General features: G+C 41.3%; 1 protein-coding gene across 15 annotated transcripts in view; it reads right to left on the bottom strand.

Annotated features, from left to right (window-relative positions):
• The window catches only part of CTIF (cap binding complex dependent translation initiation factor), a 490,358-nt gene that overhangs the window by 10,195 nt on the left and 460,020 nt on the right, over positions 1–20,143 (bottom strand). The window contains exon 12 of one of the 15 annotated variants that reach the window (XM_072605156.1): positions 3,820–6,843. The exons of the other annotated variants lie outside the window; for them this stretch is intronic. Coding sequence (XP_072461257.1) covers positions 6,649–6,843 — 195 coding nt within the window. The 3' untranslated portion in view covers positions 3,820–6,648. Of the gene's footprint in view, positions 1–3,819; positions 6,844–20,143 lie in introns of those variants that run through there. 15 annotated transcript variants of the gene reach the window in all.

Genomic DNA, 20,143 nt, shown 5'->3' on the forward strand with positions numbered 1-20,143 from the left:
AGCAATGACCTTGGTCAGCTTCCTGAGGAGCTGCGCCCGGGGGGCCCTTTTCCTAATTTCTAATTTTCTCTGATCACAGAAACATACTTTGGGCACTAAACCTCTTACTCTCCCTCCCTCTGAGCTTGCTTGGCTCACTGGGTTCAGACGTAAGTCATACCTGATTTGGTTTTTACCAGCTTCTGCTCTTGTTGCCATAGCAGGATGACTTAGCATGGTGTCAAGTCCCAGCACTTGACGGCAGGATGCTGAGGGAAGTGTCAGAAACAGAATTGCTCTGAATGCTTTTTATGTTTGTATCTCCTGTGCCTGAGACCACAACAGGACATTTCTTAGGGTTTACTTCCAAAGAGAAGAGGCTGAATGATGGTCAGCCTAACCTTGGAGGCTGGAAGACTTGGGCTAATGTTTGCCCACAGGTACATGTCCCCTGGCAAATCATTTCCTCCCTCAAGGCTACAGATAACTCCAGGTAAGACTCCAGGATATAGAGAAGTTGTCACTTGACTTTGGAAGAAGGAATACTCTATGTTAATACAATCATAAATCCAGAACCTCCATCACCAGAAAAACAATTTACAAAGGAAAAGAGAATAAGTTTTTTTAAAAAATTCATTCATATTCATTCATCAGACATTTATGAAGGACACTTACCAGGGAGATACAAAATTTAGATAAGGTGTAGTAGCTACCCTTATGTAGTTTACTAGAGGGAAGAGGAGAATAGCACACAAACAGGATTATTTTCATGTAATTGAACACATTCATGTTTTGTTATTCAGTCATTTCAGTCATATCTGACTCTTCATGACCTCATTTGGGGTTTTCTTGGCAAAGATACTGGAGTGGTTTTCCATTTCCTTCTCTAGCTCATTTTACAGATAAGGAAACTGAGGCAAATAGGGATTAAGTGATTTGCCCAGGATCACATAGCTAGTAAATATGCAAATCCACATTTGAACTCAGGTCTTCCTGACTCCAGGTCCAGTGCTCTATGTACTGCACCATTTAGCTACCCCAAACATCCGTAAGAGAATTACCAAGTCAAGTACTATGTGAGGTTCAAAGAGGAAGGTCACATATAGGATCAGTTATCAATTTATAAACACTAAGTGCCTACTACTTGCTAGACATTGTGCTAAGCAATAGAGGTACAAAAAGGGGCAAAAGACAGTCCCTGGCCTCAGAGAGTTTACAATCTAAACATGCAAACAAATACATGCAAAGTAAGCCATATGCAGGATAAATAGGAAATAATTAACAGGAGGAAAGCACTGGAATTAAGATCAGGGGAGCTTCTTAGAGGATTTAATCTTTGAGTTGGATTTTAAGGGATGGGTAGGAATTCAACAGATAAAGGCAAAGAGGAAAGCCATTCCAGGTAGGGAAACTGTGTGAGCAAAGAAAGGTATGGCTGGTGAGCAGAGTGGGTGTTCACAGGGTGACCCACCTACTACAATGGGCTGGATCATATAGTGCATTGGAAGAGGTTCCATGAGATAAGACTGGAAGGCAGGGTGGTGCCAGATTATGGACGCCCTTGAATGACAGAGAAAGAAACTTGAACAGAGCTTAGAATACTGCCTGGCAAATAGTAGGGTAAGAACAATGGACTGGAGTTGGATAAGACTAGAGGCAGGAAGACCTGAAAAGAGCAGATATGGATGTACAGATCAAAATGAGGGGGTTTGGGTGAGGAAAGGGAGATAGTGAAATAGACTGGCAAACCATCTGAGGCTAGTTAGGCCCATATCCAGGTAAGTAAAGTTAGAATGTGGGAAGTTAAACTGGGAGAATAGTGAGAGGTTAAAGGGCCATTGAAATGAGGGTGAAGAGCAGGTTCTATGTAAGAGAGGTAGAAGGATGAGAGATTGTAGTTGGAGATCCATAAATAATACACCAGAGTAAAATCACTGGAAGTGGGCATAAAAGTACTGAATGGGTAGCGCCTAACCTTCTTAAACTACCTATTCAGTTACAATTCCCTAGCCGTAATCTGGTTCATGATTGTCTCTAGGCTATAATCTCTATGCTATAGCAACCATCTCCTTCATGGTACCATCAGTGAATGCTTGTCTTCTGCCCCAGAACACTGCCAGGCTAATTTAGAATTCACCCAGCTGGGACCTCTGGATCAAGATTAATTGGTTCATTGTACAATCCCAGATTTTCAATCAGCCTATCAGGAAGCCTTCCAACTATACAGTGGGTTTTTGTGTTCATGTCCCTAGCCCCCTCTCTTCTCCTTTCAAACAAGTATAGACAGGGTTCCTATTATTTTAAAAACATCAGGATACCACAACCCAAACAGACCAAAAAAAAAAAGTTCCTGAAAGACAGTATCTTTTTCTCCTGTTCCTTCTAGCTCTGAGATTTGATAAGTCTATGAAAAGAGTTAGCATAGAATGGTGGAAAGACTGCTGGACCTGGAGTCAGGTAACAGAGTAAATCAATCATTTCACCTTTCTGGGCCTCAGTCTTCTCAATGTAAAATGGAAGGTGTGAGCTCAATGACCCTCTAAGGTTCTGTCTAGTTCTAAAACTAGTTTTTGGGTTGGACCTTTTTCAAATCTGCTACATCCTGAAGGGTTGAAGGACAAAGTGACAGAAGGGGTGGGCACAGGAGTTTATGATGGAATGACAGATTTAGAGTAGGAAGGGACCATCAAGTCAGATGAGGAAACTGAGTCCCAGAAAGGTTCAATGACTGCCCATGTCACACAGCTAGTAACTATCTAAAGAAGGACTGAAACCAGTGCCCTATCCATTATGTCATGTTGCTTCTCTGCTCCCCACCCACCACCCCCACCTTCAATTCTCTCTTCTTAGTCTCAGTGGAAGAGGTGGTCCTTTTCTCTGCCAAGGCCAATCCATCTACTTGTGCCCTGGATACTGTCTCCTCTGGCAGACTGCTTCCACAATTATCCTTCACCCTTCCTCCTTAATATTCAATCTCTAGTCATTAGCTTTCTTGATACCCATCTCAAGAAGAGGAAACTGAGAGGTTAAGTAACTTGTCCAGGGTCATACAGGAAATGTCAGAGGTGAGATTTAAGCTCAAATCTTCCTAACTCCAGGCTGGGTGCTCTATATCCATTGCAATACCTAGTTGTTATTTAGTTGTTTCAGTCATGTCTGACTTTTTGTGACCCTATTTTAGGTTTTCTTGGCAAATATATTGGAGGGCTTGGCCATTTCCTTCTTCAGCTCATTTGACAGATGATAAAACTGAGGCAAACAAGGTTAAGTGACTTGTCCAGGGTCACATAGCTAGTAACTGTCTGATGTCTGATTTGAACTCAGGTCTTCTTGACTCCAGGCCCACTGCTCTATCTACTGTGCCACCTATTAAAAAAATTTGTCCCCAAATTAAAAAAATTTTTTTACTTAATCCTGTCACTCCCAGCTATTCTTCTCTTCTTTTCTTTCCTTTCATAGTCAAAATCCTAGAAAAAAGCCTTCATTTCCTCATGTTCTATTCATCTCTCAAACCCTATACAATTTGGTTTCTGGTTACTGCCACTAGACTGAAAATGATCTCTTCAGGGTAATAACAATGACCCCCTAATTAGTAAATACAATGGCTTTCTTTCAGTCCTCATCCTTCTTCACCTCCCTAAAGGATCTGTTATGGTGATCATTCTTTTCTCCAGGACACTTGCCCATTCCTGGGTTTTCATGGCACTGCGCTCTCGTGTTCTCTCTCTCTCTCTCTGTCTCTTTCTCTCTCCCCTCTTTGTCTCCCTTCCTTTCTATCTCTCTTCCTCTCTCCTCTCTCTGTCTCTCTCCCTTCCCTCCCCCTCTCCCCCCTCTACTCCCCTTCTCTCTCATCTCCTCCCTTCTCCCATCTCTTCTTGGTGAGATCATTATCTATGTCCTGCTTCCACATATGAGGGAACCCCAGGGTTCTGTCTTGAGGCCTCTTCTTTAGTCTCTTTTCACTCCCAGTGATGGCATCATTCTATTAGGTTCTGCTATCCTCTCCAAGCAGAAGTTTCCCAAATCTAGCCCTCATCTCTTTCTTGAGCTCCAGTCTTACACATCCCCACATTCCTGCTGTACAGTTTCACCAAGAAGCTCCCAGGCATCTCAAACTCAGCCTGTTCAAAACAGAACTCATCTTGCACACCCATTCCTAACTTCCATTATTTTGGTCACCCAAGTTTGAAACCTGAATGTCATTCCTGGTGCTTTTTGTTCTCTCACTCCCACCATCAGCAGCCAGACATTATCTATTCTCCTTCCACAACAGAGACATAAGTACCTTTGTCCTCCTCTCTTTGCTCACACCAGCACCCTGTTCCTTTTGGGCCCTCATCACCTTTTGCTAAGACAATTACACTAGCTTCCTACTCTGCCTCTTTGCTTCCAGCCTCTCCAATCTCTAATCAATCCTTCACACAGCTACTAAAGTGATAGTCATTCTTTTAAAGCACAGCAGGTATGATTGGGCCACTATCCTGCTCAGCATTTCCTATTACTACCAGGATCCATTTGGCACTTAAAGTCCTCCAATGGAAAGACCACTGGCTCTCAAGACAAAAGGTCTAGAATTCAAATGCTGCTCCGTTGCTTAATACCTCAGTGGCTACCGGCAAATCTCGTAGTCTCTCTTAGGTTCTTTCCAGGTCTAAATCTATGATGCTATTTTTCTAGTCTGATTTCAGATTATTCTGCATCACAAACTCTATTCCAGTCAAACTGCCTTATTTGATGTTCCCCATACAGACCCATTCCTTTTCATGGGTCCTTATGCCACACATATTCATTTTCTTCCTCTTCTGGGTCTTTTGGAAGCCCTAACTCTTTTAAAGGTTCAGCTTCAGTGCTATATCTTACAGGAAGCTTTTTTCTAATATTTTCAGTTGTTGCTGCTCCCAGTTTCTGAAACTGTTTTGTGTTATTTTAAATTAATTCTATTTTAAAATTAAATTAATGTTTCATTTATTTATGCGTATGCATGCCATTTTCCCCTGATTGAATGTAAGCACTCTGAGGACAGGGACTACTTCAACTTTGTCTTTTTGTTCTAGCACCTAGTGAGCTTGGTACACAGTAATCACTTACTAAATGTTTGTTAAATTGAACTGAATCATAATCTCTAATTTTCTTCAATGACTGTCTACTACATCATGCCTTTCCTGACTTTTCCAGTTGTTCATGATTCCCCTCAACCCATTACTTTTTATATATACCAACGAAACAACAGGTTTGGGTCCCTGCCCTCCCCCCAGAAAAAGCAATAAATTTTGAAATGACTTCCCTATTTACCTCTTGTTTTCTCACAACAGATTTTGTAAACTCCTCTTTCTATTTTTCTCTTTTTATTCCCAGCAATTAACACAGTGCTTGATGCATAGTAGGCACTTAAAAATGTCTGGTGAATTGAGCATGAAAAAAACTTGGTGATTTATCTAATGGGAATGTGGTCCTAAGGAGGATTTCTGTGATTTCATAGCAAGAATTCCCTGCCTAAGTGATAGCTATAATCATAGTAGGAGGAGGTAGGTTGCTTAACACAAGCCCTCAAACCCCTGACCCCCCACATAGGACGCAGGCTCCCTGAAACACTCCACATATATTACATCTTCTTTGGCCCTTTGTTCTGACACATATAATTAGACTAACAAGTCTTTCTGAAGAGAAACAAAGATGTACATAGTGATAGTACCCAAAAGCCCAGGAATGAACATCAGAAGGTTGGCTTCAAATCCTATCTTAGCCATTTATTACATGGGGGACCTGGTACAAGGACCTTTGAACTTCAGTTTCCAAATCTGTAAAATGGAACAGCTTGGACCTGATGATCCCTATGGCCCCTTTCAGTTCTGAATCCCTCCTGTAATTCTGAATCCTTCGGAGATCAGTTTAGGCCCCCTTCCTGCTTTAGAAGCCTAAATATGGGAGTGATGTAGACTTAGAATAAACCTGAAATCTGATTTTAAGAACACTGACTTATAAAATGACAGAATTTGTGGTGAAAGCACAGGCTGTGAACAACTAGCCAGTGAGGATCCCTAGTGGAGATTAAATCAGCTCAAACACTTTCAGATTTGTAACCAGGTATGCAAGCGTAAACAAATCACGGATGCCCTTGTCTCTCCTTCGTTCCATCTACAAAACATTTACCACACAGCATTTCTGTGGTGCAGTGGATAGAGCACCAGTGCAGGAGTTGGGAGGACCTGAGCTCAAATCTCACCTCCTTGGGCAAGTCACTTAACCCCAACTGCCTCATCTTGTGTCATTTCTAGTCATCCTGATAAATATCTGCTCATTGGATTCAGATGGCTCTGGAGGAGAAGTGAGGCTAGTGACCTCCACTCCCTCACTCAAAAAACAAAATCAGGTGCAAGTCATGTCATTATTTCTCTGATGCCATGGTCTTCTTTGGCAACGAAGGACGAACACACACCCTTAGAAAATACTTTATATTCAAAGTACTTTCACACTTAGATCTCATCTGACCTAACAGTGAGCAGGTTGAAAATGAAAGGCCCATGACCACACACAAATGCAAATATTCTTCCTGAAGTCTACCATGACAGCACATTAGTACAGTCTGTGGTCTATTGGAAAGAGCCATTTATCATGAAATGAGAAGACCGAGGTTTGATTGCTGGTCCTAGGACTGGAGGCAGCACAATACTATGGAAAGAATACTAGATTTGGAACCTGTAGAGAGGTGCCTCTCACAATTGTCAGCTCTCTGATCTTGGACTGAATGTCTCTGAGCACTGGTTTCTTCATCTGTAAAATGGGGATAACAACACCTAAAAGACTTACCTCACATGGTTGTTGTGAGGACCCAATATGAAAATACAGGAAAAGTGTGTTGCAAACCTTAAAAAGATTATATAACCATCAGCAAGCATTACATGCAATGGGGACAAGCTAGATGCATTTCCAATAAAATCGGGGGTGAAACAAGGATGCCCATTATCACCACTACTATTCAATACGGTACTAGAAATGTTAGCTATAGCAATTAGACAAGATAAAGAAATTGAAGAAATTAGAATAGGCAAAGAAGAAACTAAATTATCACTCTCTGCAGATGATATGATGAATGACAAACAGAGAATCCTAGAGAATTAAATAAAAAAAAAACTAGTTGAAATAATAAAGAAACTTTGGCAAAACTGCAGGATACAAAATAAACCCACATAAATCATCTGCATTTCTATATATTACTAACAAAGCCCAACAGCAAGAGATAGAAAGAGAAATCCCATTTAAAGTTACTGTAGACACTACAAAATATTTGGGAGTCTACTTGCCAAAACAAACCCAGGGACTATATGAACACAATCACAAGACACTTTTTGCACAAATAAAGTCAGATCTCAGTGACTGGAAAAACATCAGTTGCTCCTGGGTAGGCCAAGCTAATATAATAAAAATGACAATTCTACCTAAATTAATTTACTTATTCAGTGCCATACCAATCAAATTACCAAAAAATTATTTTCTAGGGCTAAAAAAAATAATATCAAAATTCATCTGGAAGAACAAAAGGTCCAGAATATCAAGGGAATTAATGAAAAGAAATGTTAGGGAAGGTGGCCTAGCCCTACCACATCTTAAATTGTATTATAAAGCAACAATTATCAAAACCACTTGGTACTGGCTAAGAAACAGAAGAGTAGACCAGTGGAATAGACTATGTACTCAAGACACAGTAGTCAATGAATACAGCAATCTAGTGTTTGATAAACCCAAGGACCCCAGCTTCTGGAATAAGACCTCACTGTCTGGCAAAAACTGTTGGGAATACTGGAAAATAGTGTAGCAGAAAGTGGGCATAAACCAGTGCTTGATACCATATACCAGAATAAAGTCTAAATGGGTACATGATCTAGATATAATGGCTTGATACTATAAGCAAATTAGGGGTGTAAAGAATAGTTTATCTGTCAGATTTATGGAGAATGGAGGAATTTATGACCAAAAAAGAGATAGAGAACACCATGAAATTCAAAATGGATAATTTTGATTACATTAAATTAAAAAGTTTTTGTACAAAGCCAGTGCAACCAAGATTAGGAAGGACACAGAAAACTGAGAAAGAATTTTTACAACTTTCTCTGATAAAGGTCTCATTTCTAAAATATATAGAGAACTTAGTTAAATTTACAAGAATACAAGTCATTCCCCAATTGATAAGTGGTTAAATGATATGAACAGGCAGTTTTCAGAGGAAGAAATTAAAGTTATCTATATAGTTCTATGAAAAAATGCTCTAAATCACTATTGATTAGAGAGATGCAAATCAAAACAACTCTGAGTTACCACATCACACCTATCAGACTGGCTAACACGACAAAACAGGAAAATGATACATGTTGCAGAAGATGTGGGAGAGTTGAAACACTAATTCATTGTTGGTGAAAAGTGAGCTGATCCAACCATTCTGGAGGGCAATTTGGAACTATGCCCAAAGGGCTACAAAAATGTGCATACCCTTTGACCCAGCAATACCGCTTCTAGGACTGTATCCCCAAGAGATCATAAAAATGGGAAAGGGTCCCACATGTACAAAAATATTCATAGTGGCTCTCTTTGTGGTGGCCAGGAATTGGAAATAGAGGGGATGGCCCATCAACTGGGGAATGGCTGAACAAGTTGTGGTACATGAATGTAATGGAATACTATTGTGCTAAAAGAAATGCCCAACAGGCAGACTTCAGAAAAACCTGAAAAGATGAAATGATGCTGAGTAAAATGAGTGGAACCAAGAGAACATTATACACAATAAGAGCCACACTCTTTGTTTCTGATAGACTTAGCCCTTCACAGCAATGCAAGGACCTAAAACACTGCCAAAGGACTCGATGCCAAATGCCATCCACATCCAGAGAAAGAACTATGGAATTGGAATGCAGAATGAAGCAGGCTATTTTCTATTTTGTTATGTTGTTTTGGTTTTTCTCATGGTTTCTCCCATTCGTTTTATTCTTCTATGCAACATTTCTAATGTGAAAATGTGTTTAATAAGAATGTAAGTGACCCATATAAAATTGCACGTCATCTTGGGAAGGAGGGGGAAAAGAGGGGGAGAAAATTCAAAACTTATGGAAGTGACTGTAGAAAACTGAAAACTAATAAATTAATTTTTAAAAAAGATTATATAAATGTTAACTTTTACTATTATTCCTGTAACTTTGGGCAGGTTATCACTTGTAGAATATGAGCTCCCAAGGAAGGAAATTGTTCCCCCCAATCCTTTCTCTTTCTTCTCTCTCCTCTTTCTTTTCTCTTTTCCTACTTTCTCTCTCTTTCTTTTTACTTCCCTTCCTCTTTTCTCTCCCTCCATCTTTTCCCTCTACTTCCCTCCTCTTTTCTTTTTCTCTCTCCCTCCCTTTTCTTTCCGTTTTTTCTTCCCTCCTCTTTTTCTCTCTCCCACCTTTCTCTTCTTTCTCTTTCCTTTCTTTCTCTCCTTTTTCCTTCCCTTCTCTCCTTTCTCTTTCTCTCTCCCTCCCTTCTCTCCCTCTGCCTCCTCTCTCTTTTTTCTTTCTCTACTTTCTCTCTCTCCCCTCTCCTCTACCCCCCCAATATTACCCATCAAAACATCTTGTACATAGGAAATGTTGGTTTTCCTCTCTCAGACTCTGCCTTCCCTCTCTATAAAATAAGGAGCAGACTTTAAGGACCTTCCCAGCTCTAACATTATGTAAATGTAGATAATATGAAAGACTACACACACCATTCACCATCATATGCAGTAAAAGAATAGGTTTTGCCTGAACTTCATTCTTTTGTTTCACGGGTAGCTTTTAGAAATACTTCCTGTAGGCTGCATGAGCTTAAGCAGGAGGTCAGCTGTGGTCCCCAGAGCACTCAGAACCAGGCAGACTCCCTCCCCCAGGGCTAGACCTTGGTGACTAGCTGTACCACAGATGACGGCACAAGAAGAAATGAAACTTAAGTTACTGCAGGAGAGAACTTCAAATAGACCTGGGGAAGAACTTTTAGTCCCCGACATTAGCTTAAAGGTACCAATGGAAGATTCTCCAGAGCCAGTCTGCTTAGGACACTAAATGGAGCTTCTCGTAATCCTTAAGAAAGGGATTATATGGAAGGCTCCCACCAGGAGCCCCCAATCAAAAAGAGCTGTATGCCCTGATGGGTCAGGGACTGTCTGGCTTCTTTTCCTATCCCTAGCATTTTAGCACAGTGCCCTGGCACTAGGTAGATATTTAACAAATGTTTACTGACTGACTGACTGATTGGCAAATTTCATTGGACTTTCTCCATTCTCCACCTGCTGGGTCTTCTTTCCTTCTGTTCAATGGTGATTAGAAGGTTAGAGGGATTCACCCTCCCTTCCATGTGCCTCCTCTTCTCCACTCTTCTTTCTTGCTCCTCTCATTCTGGTTGGCATGGAGCTATTTTTCTTTCTATAACAGGATCCTAGCTTTAGAGATGGATGGAGCCTTAGGGGTCATTTAGTCACATACTCCCATTTTACAGATGAGGGAAGTGAATTCCCTGAAGTGATTTTCCCAAAATCACACATCTAGTGACATCGCTATGTGTCATTCATCATCCGCAGCTGAATGGGACATATTTGGTTTTATTAATAGTGTCTTCTTTCTGCCTACCCTAGGGTCCCACTAGAAGTATTCAATGACATGCACAGGGATTGCCTTTTGAGGGGCTCTGCAGGTCCTCCTTTGCACAGAGTACCTGGTTCTCTTGATTATTCATTGAAAGTGGATGGAAAAATGAAAGATGGAAAAATGTAAGTTAAGCTTGAAATCATATTTTCTGATAGGAACTCTTGCCAATAGCCTATAGGAGCTTCTCAAAGAAATTGGTTTGGGCTTTTTTTCTTTCATAAAAAAAAAAAATCTTGTTTCTTTCACTGCTGTCCCACAAAAGGGAATAATTGCAACAGATGAGGGCTGGAGACCTGGAATCAGTTCCTCCTTCTAACTCTGACATTGGCCAGGAATTTCTGGATTGAGATTATAGAATCTTAATGGTTGAAGAGTCCTCTCATTTCACAGAGGCTGAACCCAAGGGCTGGCATGGGGAACTAATTTGCTGAAGGATCTCACAAATCAGAGTTGGAAGAGACTTAGAGATCATCCAGTCTAAGGATTCTTAACTTGGAGCCCATGAGTGTAAAAGAAATATTTTGATCACTGTACTCATCATAATTTGTTTTCCTTATAATCTTATTTATTTTATGCAGTTAAAAACATTATTTTCAGAAGGGTTCCATAGACCTCATGAGATGACCAGAGTGGACACAAAGGATTAAGAATTCTGGCTCAAATCTCCTTGTTTTGCAGATAAAGAAAATGGAGCCCAGACAGGGAGGTGAATTGCCCAAAGTGATATACCTCATTAGGTATGCCCTCCCATTAGGGGCAGAGCCAGACCAGAATACATACCTGCAGATACAGTCTTTCCCTACTATCTAATGATGCCAGGTGCTGTACCTCCTTGCTCAGGGCTGGCCACAGACAAAATTGCACAGTAGGGAAAGTCAGTTTTTGCTATCCTGTGTGCTTTTTAATACCTCTCACCCAAGTGCTAAATGCCCTCTTGCCCTCCCCTAGATTTCCAGGCTCTCATGCTACAGAATCCCACCTGGGTCTGGTCTCTCCAGACATGTTTTTTGCTACCCTTTACTTTTCCATTCTCTTTCTTCTCTCTTCCCTGGCTTGCCATAACCCTCTCCTCAAGTGTTATGTCCTATTACCTGTTCCAAGTCCCATTCTTTCAAAGACCTGTTCTCTTCCTTCTAAAATGATAGAGGGTCAAATAAGTCCTGGGATTATGATAAAGGGACCTTTCTTCCATTGGTATATTTTCCTGGGTACTTTCTGGTGAGACATACTTAAGGTAAATGAGTGGCTAAAAAGATAGTTGGCAATGAGGTAGGCTGGCAGATGGAATACCCCCTCCCCCACCTTATGCAAGCAGCTTATGGTGTGAGGTCCTGTGGGTCTATGGCACTATACCCTGAGGTTAGGAGGAACAAGCTGACTGCAAAAGTTCTGAAAGAATAGAAAGGGGCTAGAGTAAGCTACCAATGACCTATAATGACAATGACAACCAAGTGAAATATGTTTCTTGGATGGGAATCCAAGGCAATTCTACTAGGCCTATAATGTTTGCTCGGAAGCTAGTACATTCCAGTCCCATTGTCTGTCCTAGAGGATTGTTATGGGCACGCCTATCATATCCTCCCCTGAGGGTGAGAAAGAGAGGCCAAGACACTCCACACTTAGAGCTTCTAGAGGCTGAAAAGCAACCAGGGGAAAAGACTGCCTCAAGGGTGGGGTGGGGTGGGGTGGCATGCAATGGAATCTCTCTTTCTTCTGATGGTCTGATTGGTTGAGAACGAAGGTCCAAAGGTGATTGTTTTTTGTCCCCATGACAGTCACAAGTCAATTTTTGTCCAAGAGCTCACCAGCCAGCTGCCTGTAGCATAGGAGGAGGAATGAGGTCCAGATGGGTCCATTTCATTTTGTGGGGCAGAATGAATGACTCTGGCAGACTGTGAGATTCCATTACTTTTAGGATTCCATGGAAGTCTAAGCTTTATAGCCTAGGTGGAAGCCACTAATGTGAGGGCTGGTTTAGGAGCTGGACACATTCACCTTATCTTAATCATATCATACCATCTTTCTGTTAATATGTACATATATGCTCATACATACACAATGTGTGTCCAATGTCTGGATGCATGTATTGCCAGCTCCCTGTAGGCGTGGGGGCTGAGTCTTATTTATTTCTGTGTCATTTCTATTATCTAGCCTCAAACCCTGTACATAGAAGATACTTAGTAAATCACAGAAAAGACCTCATGGACCATTCTAAATGAATTCATACCCAAGAAGACCACCTTTTATCCCCTTAATTGTTCTATAGCCCACCTGACAGGTAGTTCATTTAACCTTGGCTTAATGCCTTAACTCCAGTTAGAAGAATCCATTTTTGGATCACTCAAATTGTTAGGAAATTTTTCTCTATATTGAGCTGAAATGGTTGTTAAATAAATTTATACACTAGCCTTGACATATAACAACATATTTGGCATGAGAACTATAATATAGTCAGTATAGTTCCTGTAAAACCTAGACTTCCTGAATGTAGGCCCTGTGAGAGACTCTAGAACAAGAAAATAGCCATCATCACTCTCCCAAGTATACCCTTCCCCAACCCAAAACAACAATAAAAACAACCCCTCCAAACTCCCCAGAATCAGAATCACAGAATGTCAAGGCATCCTGAAAGGACCTTACAAATCACTGAGCTTATTTTATAGTGGAGAAACTGAGGCACAAGGGAAGGGAAGTGGCTCGACTAAATTCATACAGGTAGTAAGTGGACCAACCAAAAAATGGTCTTTGTGGGTAAAGAAGCAGCCCCTAAACACTGAGAAGTGAAATGAACCCAGCTGAGAAGCATCAGAGATTCTCCATGATTTCTCACAATTGCTTCACAGAAGGAAAGGATAGTTCTAGGGCGGACAAGCTATATGAAAGGCCATCTTTTTTTTCTTGCATGATGTCAAAAAGTATGAGAAGCAACAGAAAGAAGACAAGGGAAAAAGAAAATCAGAGAAAAGGAGAGAAATGGAGAGGATCAACAGGAGTTAAGAGCAATAGACACTCATAACAGAGATTTCAACTTAGCAAACATTTTTTAAGCCCCTGCTGTATACAAGCTTTCATGCTGGGTACTAGGCATCTAAAGAGCCTAATTTCTAGGAGCATACAATTGAATACAAGTTAGAATATGATTATGCCTACAGGAGAGGTCAAGATTCAAGGATGGAGGGACGATTTCTAACTGGAGGGGCACAATAAGGCTGCTGGAAGTGGGCCCTAAAGAGAAAGGAAAGACTTACAACATATAAATATGTCAGAGGAGTTTTACCAGGCATAGAGATACTCTAAGCAAAGACAAGAAGTCTAGAGTACATGATGAGGAATCAGAGAATGACTGGGGAGTGGCCCAGCTTGGCAGGAATGCAGAGTGTCTGAAGAGGATGATAGGGTGTGATCATAGGATCTGGAGTTGGAAGGTCCCTCAGAGACCACCTAGTCAAACTCCCTCCTTTTGCAGACTTAGGAAACTAGAGATTACATTAATTGTGAATATCACAAAGCTAGTTAAGTACTAGAGTCAGGTCTCCAACTCAGGTTCCTTGACTCCAAATCCAGAGTTCTTTCCATTGCCCTACTCTATGTGAAAGAAGTTAAAAAGGTAAGTAAGAGCTAGATTGTGGGCCCTTTAAAAACAAGTTAAGCAGCTGATACTTTATTCAATGGTCAGCGTGAAGCCATGGAAGGCTTTGAAAGAGCGGACAGAACTGTTGTTCAGTTTTCAGTCTTGTCTGATTCTTTGTGACCCCATTTGGGGTTTTCTTGGCAGAGATACTGGAGTGGTTTGCCATTTCCTTCTCCAGCTGATTTTACAAGTGAAGAAACTTGAGGCAAACAAGATTGAATGACTTGCCCAAGGTCACATAGCTAGTGTCTGAGGCCAGATTTGAACTCAGGAAGATGAATCTTCCTGCCTCCAGGCTCAGCACTCTATCTATATCTTCTTGGATAGGGGAGACAAAAAGGCAAAAATATATTCAAGGCAAGCTATGTACAGGCTGAATAGGAAAAAATTTAAAAAGTGAAAGCACTAGAATAAGGAGGGTCTAGGGAAGGTTTAGGATAGCTAAGCTGGCATGGTGGATAGTGCCCAACCTGGAATCAGGAAGACCTGAATTCAAATCTGGCCTCAGACACTGTGTGACCATGGGCAAGTCACTTAATCCTGCTTGCCTCAGTTTCCTCATCTGTAAAATGAGTTGGAAAAGAAAATGACAAACCACTCCAGGATCTTTGCCAAGAAAAGCCCAAATGGGTCATGAAAAGTTGGACACAAGTGAAACAATTGAACAACAATGACAAAAGGGAAGGCTTCCTGTAGAAGGTGGAGTTTTAGCTGTATTTGTGTGTGCATGCTAAACAGCCACCAGTATTGTATTTAGTATAGTGTTCTATGCCTACCCTCTGTACCCTCTGCTACAGTCCTCCCTGGGACCGATGTCAGGGCCCATGTTTGTGTATCTACATGTTAATTTACCCCATGTAACAGCACAGAGCTGCCCCCATAGAATGTTCCAATTACAGATGTGGATAATGGTGACTAAGAAAAAGATAAATGATGTTCACAGGTTCACTGGGCTCCACTAAAGTGGGGAGCATAGTAGAATAGACAAAGGTCCTTTCAGAAGCATTTCTGTCCCAAATGGTTAGAACAATGAAGTTCTGGCACTTAGAGGATTTACTATACAGAAAAGTGGGGCTATTGACACCCTCTGAGAGTGGAAGTGAGCTTGGGCTTTGCTTCCTGTACAGTAGATGTCATATCTTAAATGTCTGTATAAAGAAAAGCCATACCCTATTGATCTCTTGGTCACGTTGCCAAAGACCCATGAATAGCCTTGGAGTGAGAAAACTGAACCTTTAACTTCAGCTCCAATACTGACTTGCTGTCTTGCTTTGTGACCCTGGGCAAATCACCTCTCTGGTTTTTGGTTTCCTCATTTATAAAATTAATATAATAAAGTTTACCCTTCTTACCTCCCAGAACTATTGTGAGGGTCGAATGAGATCATGGCTGAGAAGCAACTTTGAAAAGTACAAAGTATGACATGACTATAACATGTTATTATTGTTATTAAATATATCTTTACAAAGATATATCTTTGTAATTAAATGTGCCACGTCAGTGGGCCACACTTTGCAAGTACCATCTCATTTATCCTCATACTATCTTTCTGGGAATACAGAAACAGAGGTATTATTATCACTATTGGAAATGGAGCTGAAGAAATAATAGCACACTGAGATTAGGTGTGATATGCCCCAGGTCACACAGCATAATCTATCAAGATAAGATTAACACACAGAACTCAGGCCTTTCAATTCAGCATAATACAGTGCTTTCATTTAGTTAAGCAACATTTGGGATGTGCCTATGTTCCCCAGTCTTGGATCTAGTCAGCAGTCTGTCTGAGGTGGTGATCTGGTGGGACTTTTCTAGAAATGGGCATAAGCATGGCTTACAGAAAATATGCATAGCCCTAGGAAACAAATTAACTAGGGAACTATACTTATATCTAGGGTTCTGTCATCATGTGAACAGTAGCTTGGGTTAGCATAAATCCACTCGTTAGGCTTTCTTCATGTGAGGATAGTTTAAGATTAACAGAGATAAAGCAAATAATCTATTTATTTATGCTTTTTATATAAAACTTTGTTTTTAAGTTTTACTTGAATGTGACAATACTCTTCTACTTTCCATGAATATTTTATTTTCCCTTAATTAGCAGTCTGATGTCTCATGTATAAGCAAACACATCAGTTATAGCAAGGGTTAAAGGCAAAGCAAACCTCTAAGTACAAATTCAATATCTTTCTCACTAGTTAACTGTTATAAGCTTTGTTTACAGTAAAACATTAGGTTCAATCATCTTCCTATAGCTTTCTCTTTTATTTAACTGGCTGTCAAAGACTATTTTCATAGCCCCGTATGTATTTCTTCAACTGTCACTAGACCTCTTCTATTAGTAGCCCAATTTCTTCCAGTTTAGACCATTCTTACCCCTGCTGGTTTCAAGTCTCAGCTCTTGTTTCACCTCTAATGTTTATCCTGCATGTATATTTTACAACCTGGCCCAACTTCCTTCTTTTTTTTTTTTTTTAAGGGGAAGGAAAACATTTGTAAAAAATCATTTTATGCCCATTAACCTATTCAGAACAAGTTTTAACCAAATTTAATGAATTTGTTACGCTAGGACAAAAGCTATCAGAGTTAAAGACTTATGTCTTAAGACTGTCTTTGTGAAGGGACCACAGAATCTAGCAAACCTAGAGGAGGAAGATTTCTTGCTTAGAGTATGAATGTCCCTAGTCTCTCCAACTTCTCGCACCCATCTCCTCCCTAATTATGTAGTTATCTTTAATTCCCAGCTCCCCTAAATTATACTTATGTTAAACATGGATTAAATCTACTGTCTACCTTTGTCCTAGTGAATGCTTTTATTCTGCTGTCTGTACATCATTTATGTGTTTATGCACATCTGTGTAAATAGTTTTCCATTTTAATCTCCTTGGGAACAGGGACAGTCTATACACAGCGCTTCACAGACTGACATATGCAATTGTGTGTTTAATGAAGTCTTTTGGACAATGATGAGAATTTAAGAACCATTTCTTGTTGGATCTGTATTTCAGATCAAAGTTTCATTTGGCCCATGAACCACCTAATTGAGGCAATACCACTTTCTTGACAGCATCATACCTTAGTGATGGAGCAAGAATTTAAGAGGGAATAATAAGCGTCTTCAATGCTGAGCTTGCAAACCTATGGCAGCCCCAGAGAATGGAGAGAGCACTGACACAGAATCAAGAGTTCAGGGTTCAATAGTGGTCCTGGTTTTTCCATTAACTCACTATATGACCTTGGTAAAGTCACTTCCCCTTTTGTGACTCACTTTCCTCATTTGTAAAATGAGGATATTAGAAGAGATGATGCCTAAAGTCCCTTCTGCCTTTAAAATTCTAAATGGTTTACTTCAATGATAGCAAACTTTGCAATGGGCAAATATTTTCTTCTGTTGAGGGATTAAGAGGCAGCTCAGTTCAGACATCTGTAGAAAACTGGGCCAGAGATCTGGGATGCCATTTTTTGGATCTTATACTTACTGAGTTCCAGGTAAATGAAACCAAAGAGAGACCTGAGATGGTCAGGGGCAAGCCGCAGACCAGGGGGATACACGTGAAATACCCTGAATCAGGAGGTCTGGCTTAGAATACTGGCTCTGTCACTTACAATTTGGGTAATCCCAGACAAATCCCTTCTTGTCTCTAGCCTCAGCTTCCGCCCATGTAAAACAAGTGATCTCTGGGCAGTAAATACCATGCTAGGCCTGCTGTTTGGAAGACCCAAATTCCAATCTGGCCTTAGACATAGCTCTGTGGCTCTGAACAAGTCACTTAACCTCTGTTTGCCTCAGTTTCTTCAACTGTAAAATGGGGATTACCACAGTACCTACCTCCTAGGGCTGCTGTGAGGATCAAATGAGAACACTTCTAAGGGTTCAGCATGGTGCCTAGCACACAGTAGGTGCTACAGAAATGCATATTCTTTCCCTCCACTCCGCCTACTCTAAAAAACATTACCTGATGAGGCTGAAGGCATGTCATGGGTATTCATGATGATTCAATTATAATAATTTACATTTCTGTAGCACTTTAAGGTATGTAAAGTACTCATATCAACCTTGGTAATTTCTGTGCAAATATTATGTCTTTTTACAGTTGGGGAAACTGATGTTTAGAAGGATGAAATGAGTTTCCTAGATAATGAGTCTCAGAAGACTTTAATTTAGCATTTATAAAGCACCTATTCTGGGCCAGGCACCCTACTAGCTGCTGGGAATGCAAATATGTATTTCTTCCCTCAAAGAGCTTTTGTGGAGCTCACAGGCCATCACGGATCCTAATAAGAGGGCTGGATTTGGAGTTAAGAACTATCCCTTGTACTCTCAGTTTCTTCAGCTGAAAAATGGGATAACAATGACATGTATTTCAAAGTACTGTGGTGAGAATTAAAGGAGATAATGTTTTCAAAGCGTTTTTCAAACCCTTAAGGTGCTATACAAATAAAAGCTAGGATTTCGGACTTGACACATGATTTCTTTTGTAATGGGAATTTCCAGAGAAATTCCTCTACCAACTAAGATCAGTAAAGGGGAGGTGCTGGGGGGGCACTTGGAGATAAGAGACTTGCCCAGGGTTTCAGAGCCATGTGTGACAGATGTTCATCGACCCAAGTATTCCTGACTCTGACTCTACAACCTGCAAAAGCTCCTTGAGCTCTGATGATGACGGGGAAAAAACTTCAAATGCCAAAGGAAAGAAAATCTCAACTTGAAATTGCATGTACCCCCTCATAGGCAGTGGGGGAGAAACTCATTATCTGACCTTTACCTCAGTTTTTTCCCTCCTTATAAAATGAAGATGACACCTGACCTCCATAACTTACTGGAGTGTTATGAAGATCAAATGAGATAATAGATTCTAAGGCTTGGAAATATGTCAAGTTCAGTATCTGTGTAAGGGACTCTTATTAAAGGGGATCATACTACCTGTTCCTCCGGCCTTCCTCACAGGGGAAGGGTATAAAACCCGTAAATACTCAGGACTCCTGAGGGGAAACCTGCTGGGGAAGGAGACGTTATTATGGTGGTAACTCTAGTGAAAGCCTGCTTGTCTTGCTTTGCTGGAGTGCATAGAGAGGCCCCCACAGGGACCTGAGCAAGAAGAAAAACATATGTAAATGCAGTTAATTTGTAAAGTTTCTCCCCCAGAGAGAGCTAGACTCAACTTCCCTCCTGGGCATTTGCTGTTGCAAAGGGTTTTGCCAGGAGTTACTTGGGCATCACCCTCCCAAGACTCCCTTTCCTAGGGGACAGTTTGGTTCCACCCAGTCCAGGGGGGAAAGACTGCGGGCTGGCTCCCAGCCAGCGCCTGTCTGGGCTGGGCTGGGCGGGCTGGGAGGGAGGCCCGTTCCAACTCCCCCTCACTGGTGCCTGGCTCTCTGCAAAGCCAGCCTTTCCCGGGAGCCCGGGTAAGCTAACACTCCCCGAGCTGGAGCACGGCCGGAGGGTGTGGGGGAGGAGGGCAGGCTGGGCATCTGGGAGCCACTCATCTGCCAGTAACCCCTGGCCCCCCTCTCTCTCCCGCCCACCCAAGGCCTGGACTTGAACCTGCCAGAAGCGGGGGTGTGATAAGAGTCACAGCTCAGGGAGCGAGCTGCCTGCACCGGCATTTTCCGCCCTCTAAAGCAAACAATCAAACAGGAAATTAATCGAGAAACCCACATCCATGCAAGGTTCAGGTTGTGATTTTCACAGCCCTGGAGCCAGGAAATTCAAAGTTTTGGTCCCCATAGCAACCTGAATGTAACATCACTGACTCTTGAGGCTGGAAAGGGACTTGGAGAGGTCATCGTGGCCAATCCCCAGGCTCCACACAAAATATAGCATCAAAAATACCATGCCTGATGTGGGCTACAGATATCTCCCATTTCAGATATACGGAGAGTAAAGCCT

Source organism: Notamacropus eugenii, chromosome 4, assembly GCF_028372415.1.
Source record: "Notamacropus eugenii isolate mMacEug1 chromosome 4, mMacEug1.pri_v2, whole genome shotgun sequence".
Lineage (NCBI taxonomy): Eukaryota > Metazoa > Chordata > Mammalia > Diprotodontia > Macropodidae > Notamacropus > Notamacropus eugenii.